The sequence below is a fragment of the Pyxicephalus adspersus genome, chromosome 8 (genome assembly GCF_032062135.1).
Source record: "Pyxicephalus adspersus chromosome 8, UCB_Pads_2.0, whole genome shotgun sequence".
Classification (NCBI taxonomy): domain Eukaryota; kingdom Metazoa; phylum Chordata; class Amphibia; order Anura; family Pyxicephalidae; genus Pyxicephalus; species Pyxicephalus adspersus.
Window position 1 is genome coordinate 65,725,798 of NC_092865.1, and position 8,194 is coordinate 65,733,991.

Below are 8,194 nucleotides of genomic sequence, written 5' to 3' on the forward strand. Positions count from 1 at the left end.
TTTTGCCTTCATCTTGACCAACTATGTCTTATAGGGTTTTATATCTGAGATATGTTTATTTCCCTAGTGGTTGAACTTGATAAATGTATGACTTTTTTCAACACATAGAGAACAGCATTAATGGGTCTTTACTACAGGAAGGTGCTGCACAGAGAAAATCTTCACGAGGGTTTACAGCACAAATCTAAAATAAATGCACAAAGCACATCAGGATTTATAAAAGAAGACACGTGCCTTTTATATTTATTTACAATTGTAAGACAACCCCAGCTTCAAACAGAGGATCCTGTTCCTGATGTGGCAATCCATTCTGTTGAACCCAAGATCCCTCTGTCAGAGAAATTTTCAGGTGAATACCACATATTTGATAATTTTATGAATGCATGCAAGCTATATTTTTGGCTGCAACCACTCTCACCTGGCACTGAATCTTGGCCTATCACTGAGAGTTGGCCTAGTAATCTCCCTTCTCCAGGCGTATTCCTAGATATAGACCTTCCTGCCTGAGGGGGACCCAGCTCTCTCCTCAGTTGACAATTTGTTCAAGGCCATGAGGATTCTGTATGCTAACCCTGACCTGGCTTCAACTGCAGAGGCAAAACTTTGTGGTCTTCAGTAGGGTCACAAGCCAGCGAAGGGTATTCTATGGAGTTTCGCCGCTGGGATGTCAGTTCATACTGGATCTGACACATAGTAGTCAATTTTGCTTGGGCCTATCCAATGCTGTTAAGGACATTTTTGTATGTCACCAATTGCTGGATTCTTTGGATGAGACCATTTGGCCATCTGGATCAACCACAGGCTTGGTGAATGTTGCATGAAAAGACTTTCTCCATCAGCTGTACCCTCCAAGTCTCTAATCACCTCTGAGTCCAGTTGTCCTCCCTCTCCGGCCGAGCAGCCAATGCAGTTGCGCTTCTGCAGGTTGTCAACCACAGAGAGGTTGAAAAAAGTCAGGGAAACTTCAGTGCCTACGTGAACCTGTGGAAACCCATCTAGGCAGGCAATTATTTCCAATAAAATCTAATCATATTCTTTTACCTGTTAAGAATAGCTAAAATTCTTCTCTTGAACATTAAGGATAGTGATGCTGCTAGTAATTTTATGTATATATCCCTGACCCACTTGGAATTCTAGTTGTTAACCAACCATTATGTGTGTTGGCTATAGATGATTCCCCTTTGCAGCAGAAAAAAACAAAACCACTACAACTCCTAAGGTTTCGGATAAGGTGGGTGCTGCCCACTCAGAAATGTTGACATTTTTTCTGCCAAACATTCCTTCATCTCCCGTAAGGTTAGGACTGCCATGGTTGCAATAGCATAACCCAGTAATTGATTGGGAATCGGGGCAGATTGTGAGATGGGGTAATGCATGTGTTGAGAAGTGCTTGGCAAATTCATTGCCTGCCTTGTGTTGCCAGTGCCAGCAAGGACGTCCCTGAAGCAAGTTCTTATGTAGCTTCCATTCCTAAACCGCAGGTGGAGGATCCAGGGGACACTCCTCTGGAGGGGGGGTAATGTTAGGAGACGCTTATCTGGACAGCAATCCCACACTGTGCACCATCACAGTATTACACCCTGTTTATAGGAGAACAAAGGAATACCAGCATCCCCTGCTTTCCTTCAGCACTGCAGCCAAGATGTACTTTCCAGGCATCCCCAGCACGCACTCTGAGGCTGTGAACTGGTGAAGAGGATTTATGAACAGATTAGTCCCTGGTTCTATCCTGTGCACTGCCATTGGCTGCTGGGACTTTTTAACCTTCCTGCTCCTAGTAATCAGCACCTGTTGTAGCATTAAACTGGGCTGACTTGCTGCTGGTAAATAATTTTATTGGATTTACTGTTGTTTACTTTGCCTGTTCCTGACCCTTGGATTGTATGCTGCCTGGACTGACTTTTTGCCTGTGACCCCAACTCTGCTTTGTATTCCCCCCTGGATACCTCGTCTGGTGGACTGATTACCTATGTATGACCTCTGCCTTAGTATTGTGGATTTGCCTCTGTAATACCCTTTTACTGCATTATCTGTGGGCTCCTGGTCCTCTGCCAGCCCTTCAGCAGAAGCAGTCCTTTGCACACAAAAGTCCTGGGGGCAACCCTGGACTGGGAGGCACAACTGGTCTCCCAAAACTAGCGGGGGCATGCTTGCGAAAACTATGGAGTTGGATTGGGAGACTGACATCTGGTAAATACTGTTGGTGGACCAGGTCCTTACACTAAAGTAATCAAATTTTCTATACTTCAAAAATTTCAATGATTTACCTTCCCAAAACAATTTAATTTCATCTTATATTGTTATTCAACAGTTTAAATCTAATTTATTAATTTTTGTTGTTGAATATCGTAATCAAAGAATCATTTTTAAACAATCTTTTCTTATTCTGAGTTCAGCGTTGAAGATGAACATGTGTCTGTACAGACTCAGGCCAGTGGGGGGTGCTGTGCCTAGAATATTGCTAATATGTGCAGGAACTAAAGACCAAAGTAAGGCTGTCACCACTGTTTGATTTATTCTTGGCTTAACTATAAAAATAAAATACAAATGGATATATACTTATTTTGCAGCCTGAATTTGATGATGTATAACATTTTCGGCTATTTTACGATTGGATCAAAAGCCAGGAGTTATATTTATGAGATATACAGTATAACCTTAACTCAGCAATGGGACTCTTGATATTAAACATCAAAAGATTTCTTTATATAAATCCTTCTTTATAGAATCTTTGGCTTTGAAATAAAGACCAGAGCTTTATTTTACTATTGTGAGAAATATAAATCTATGACCTCTATCTCAGTGTATTTATAATACTAAGGTGAGATGTGATAAGGAAATGTTTGGCTAGCATTTACCAATTGTTTGCTTTTTTTTACTGGCATTTGCTACTACATGCACATTGTAATTGAAAAAATTATTAATATTATATCAAAATACAAAATAGTGATTGCTAAAAACATGGGAGCCTAAGGTTGTATATTAATTTCCTTTTTTCTTTTTGTTTAATATCTATTTTATATTATTAATATATGCACAGTCTTGAGTTCAACTATGATTGAACTACAAGGATCACATACCATGCATACCCAAGTATAAACCTATATATTTTTTCCCCTTAAATTGCTTCTATAAAAAGACACTCAGTTTGTACTTCACACCAAATAGATGACAATGCATCCTTATGTAAAGTTTGTAATAAACTCTTGCCGTCAGAGGCAACAGTCATTAGGGTTGTTACACATTACACAACACCGTCTACTGCTTGAAAACAATGCACTAAAGATCATATAACAGCAAGTTTCCTATCAAAACCAACCTAAAAATCCAGTGCCAGAGACACAACCCGCCCACTGCCCCTGCTCAGGAGAAGGACCCCGCTGGGGGTGCACCCACCAGAGCCGCGGACCACCAAAATTTTACCATAGATTGGGGACCGCTGTTATAGACGCATTTTTAGGCTTTTTAGTCATTTTTGGTGTTTTCAGGCATTTTGTGGTATTTCGAAAGTATTTCCCCCCATTCAAACTAACTCTTCTATGCCACATATTTTAGTTTAAAACATCTTTATAAACACTTAAAACTGTATGGGCATTTATAAGCATTAAATGCATGTATTGTATTTAGATTTCACAATAAAAGGATGTGTTTTTTTAAACAAAATATTTATTTACATGCTACATGGGATAAGGAAGGGATTCTTCACTGTAAGGTCTGTGAAAATGTGGAATCGGCACCATGAGGAAGTAGTTTCAGCAACTACTAAAGATTGGTTTAAGAAAAAGCTGGATGATTTCTAGAAGCATAGAATATAACTGGGGATTAAGGATTTTAAAGTAAAGATAACAGTGACTGTTGATCCAGGGAACATCCGATTGCCTCATGGGATCAGGAAGGATTTTTTTTCCCTGTTGAAGCAAATTGTACCCGGGTTTTTTTTTTGCCTTCCTCTGGACCAACCATGTCCCTAGGGTTTTATATCTGGGATGTTTTTATTTCATTAGTGTTTAAACTTGATGGACTTATGTCTTTTTTCAACCTTACTAACTATGACTATGTAACTTCTGCAATGCATGCACATGCATATATATGTCCGCATGTTTTATTCCTTCAGATCTTATAGGTCCTGATATAGGCTGACACCACACAGTATTTGAGTAGTGTCACTCAGCATACAACACATTTATAGACATATAGTGCAAATCCACATGGGCAACATATACCTAATATAGATAAACCCATCAGCAATATAAATATTCATAGAGGATAAAATACAGGGGCTCTACTCAGAGCTCAATTTCTCCTACTAAAGGTAAACTTGTATGATAAAATAAGCAAAATGAAATCCTCAGGGAAAATGAAATAGGGAAAGAAAGGAAAAACAGTCATAAGTAGGTTTAAGGTTAGTCTAGGTCTAGAGAATCCAGGAATTGTCACCAAGCAAGCCAGATCCCACAGAATGAGCATTTACCAGGAATGACATTTACAACACACAGAAGGAAAAGAAAAGCAAACATATTATATTCCACTTTGTGAATATGTGGGGTAAAATTTAGAGAAGGATGCGAAAAGTAAGTACGCTAAAATCTGGCAAAATATGCTTTTGTGAAATACAGAAGGATGCACAAGGCAAGGGGTACGGGACTGGTAGCGTTGGTATACGTTCTTGTTGATCAACCAAAAAAAGAATAGACCCGCATAGCAGTAAAAACCCACCAGGAGTTCCAATCTTTTCTTTTATCCAAATCTAGACATACTTTAGTTGTAAGTAGTGTTGGTTGAATAGCTCACTATTCGATTCGACAGCTATTCGGCCGAATATAGCAAAAAAATTCGGGTGGTCGAATTCGAATTCGAATCCCATTAAAGTACCAGGAGTAAAGACTGTGTTCCATGACTGAACAATTAGACTTGTAGCCATATTGGATTACAGCTGGATTACAAAATCAAAATAGTTGTAGAATTTAAGTACAGACGTTTTATAATTGAATACTCCAAAGCAATACTAATAACATATTATGTATAATAATTCATCATTCTTGTGTTTCAGGAGCTTTTCTCATCCCATACGTGGTGTTCTTTATATTCTGCGGCATACCGGTATTTTTCCTTGAGACGGCACTTGGGCAATTTACTAGTGAAGGAGGAATAACATGCTGGAGAAAAGTTTGTCCCTTGTTTGAAGGTACAGTATGACATGACATGTTACTGCAATTATAATGTAATGTATCAGTCTTTGTGTGTGAAGCCACTTGCTTCATTTTGGGACAAGTGTCATTTTTTTCAATCAAGGTGCAAATGTTTTTAAGCCTTGTTTTTTAATTTTTTTTTACAAGCTTTAAAGTGGAGTAACACTATTTATACCCACCCTTTCTCATTCCATTGCGGTTGCCACCATCTTCTTCATTCTTTTCTTCCTAGTTTCTTTGGTCATGTTATTTGGCCTAGCTGGGTTGATGCAGCTCCTGTGCTGGTGCATTGGGGTTCATTCAATCCTGGAATGGATTTCCTAAAACTCATTAGCTGTTTGTTAGTAAAAGTTTTCAATTCTGGGCCAGATCCATTCCAGATTTGCTAGGTCACCTAGCTTCACTGATAAAAAATGTATTCTCTCCAGCCTTGGAGAGCTTTCCTAAATTAGGGCCATAGTGTCCATAGACATGAGCCCAAAGCCCCACCAACACAGACCTTAAAGCAGAACTAAATATATAATATAGTATAAATATTTTCACCAGGCAGGTTCTTTATTGCAGAGAACACAGGCGATGTCCCATTTCCAATAAAATAACCTTACCTGTCTGATCACATTTTTTACTTGCACTCACTTGTCCCTGTTCCATGGTGGGCACTACCATCTTCTTTCTTCACTTACAACTAATTTTTTGGTTGATTTGGATGGTAAAGAATGCCTATTGCATGTCGTCTTTCAGGAGTATCAATAAAGTGAAAAGGTACAGGAGCACAGACAGAGAAATAACTCCTAAAAATAAATCTCGATTGTTTGCTCCCTGTTGGCTTGTTATATATACTATAAAAAGTATATTGTTATATCTGTTTGATAAGGGCAAAAAATGCCAACTAAACCTCCTATTTCATATCTTAGACAGAATAATAGGTAGGGAGAATCAAATAGGGGAAGATTAGTTGGTATTTGTTGTCCCAGAAGGATTGTTAGAGGAATTGAACATGAGATAATGCTAAAGGAGTTCAGAATTGTACTGCATATATTTTTTTATTTCTACCCTGACATACACTTCAAAGCTTACTGACCAACAGACCAACCAAAGCAAAAACACAAAGTGGGTTGATATTGGGATATCACTTAGGTTTAGATTCCCATCAGGTCACTGATCCATAGGCCTGGTAGATTTTGGTGGCAGTTGGTGGAATTTGGCTCGGGTAATGGCTGTCCAATTTCACTTTTTTCAGCCGCTGACAAGGGAATCACCATCCACCCCCCAATTTGTCCTTTGAAATGAAAGGATAAAAAGAATAGAAAACATTTCTACTGATTAAAATAGATGAGGGAATGTTCACATGTGGCAAAACACGATTGTTACTGAATGTTGGGCCACCCAAAACAACCCAAACACACCCAGACATTGCACTACAATGAATTTGTCATGTAGGTCACTATAATGTACAGATCTGAACATAAAAATGTCCTGTTTTAAAGAAATGTCCTGTTCTAGCACATTAAAGAGCTTTGGTAGCCTAATGAATTCTAAAAAAATGCACACTTTGGGAATAGGAGTATTTTGTGAAATTAGAGTATGTGTTATAACACATATATACATATATAAAGGTTGACAATCAAAAATCCGGCAACCTTTCGGACCTGAGGAGTGCCAGATTTGCGAAAATTCGGGATTGATGACTGGATGTTTGATTGTCAACCTGTAAAAATATGTCAATTTATATATATATATATATATATATATATATATATATATATATATATATATATACCTCCAAATGCTTTAATGGAGAATCCTTTTTTTGCTTATTTTGTGTTCAAAATAACTAGTCAGCTTACAACAATCATTCATTATGTATTCCAGATCTGGAAAATAAACATTATTTTAACTGGTTTCTTCGTGCATATGAAATGTTTTCTTGGGACACATTGTTGCATAAATGCCTATTTTATTTTACGTCTAGGTGAAACCCTTTTTGATTATTATTATTATTACTTCTCTTAACCATGTTGATGAAAGGGACTGGGTTTACATAAAACCATGTGAGTCTTGTGTGATGATGCCATCCCAATAGATCTGCCCTTTATAACCTGGGCACAGGGGAAGGGGTTGAAGAATATTGGCCATCATTTATCACATTAAGGCCATCTAGAAGTCAAAAAGAATTATGGTTGGTTACAGCACTGTAATAAAGATAAGTATTATAGTATTGCATTTTTAATATTGCTGGGATCAGAATTAGATTTTTATAGGGAGTTCAGCTTTAAGATACTTTACAAAGGTGGTGGACAATGTTGTAAAATACTTCTAACTTGGATTCCACACTTCTTTGGCAATTTATATTTAGATGTGATAGTAACGTGTTAAGGGTGAGAGGAAGATGTCTGTATCGCTCTGTTTGATTTCTTTGCCTTGTGGCTTTCCAGTTTAATAGGACCATACAAAGAATGTCAGAATAACCTTCAGATATATTTATATTTTTTATATAGTTCAAGGAATAGAAAATGTCACTTTTGGAGCTTAGACCAGATAAAATGCCCTAGTTAATACACACAAAATAGCATGAATTTATTTTAGCATTATTAAATATGAAAACCTACAGCTCTTTCCACTGCAGCGATCATCTTGTTTATGGTCCATTGGATGTTAGCATTCTATTTCTAAATCAGAAATTGTACTATGGAAAGTTTTCTTGAATAAATTCTGTGTTTAACCTGAACTATTGGAGAAGAACTCCAGGCAAATGTAAAACTTTCCCAAGGCTTATATTAGTATTTGGATTTTGCTACTTTCTCTACTTTACCAAGGAATGCCAAGGAGTAAGTGGAGAAAGTGACCCGGTTGGCACTTATAAAAAGACATTTGATCCTTTTTTTCCTCCAAAGTATGTTTTTTTTCAGGTTTGTATATACAGCCAGGCATAAAATATTAAAGAAGTTCTGAGAAGTGGGTAAAGAAACATTGCCATTCGCCCATTATCCTCCCTAGTGGTCTAA

General features: G+C 37.6%; 1 protein-coding gene across 1 annotated transcript in view; it reads left to right on the forward strand.

Annotated features, from left to right (window-relative positions):
- SLC6A11 (solute carrier family 6 member 11) overlaps positions 1-8,194 on the forward strand; it is a gene marked incomplete in the record, with an annotated part of 88,140 nt that overhangs the window by 28,905 nt on the left and 51,041 nt on the right. Inside the window, 1 exon segment of the mRNA XM_072420988.1 lies at positions 5,051-5,185. Within this exon segment, the coding sequence (XP_072277089.1) occupies positions 5,051-5,185 (135 nt within the window).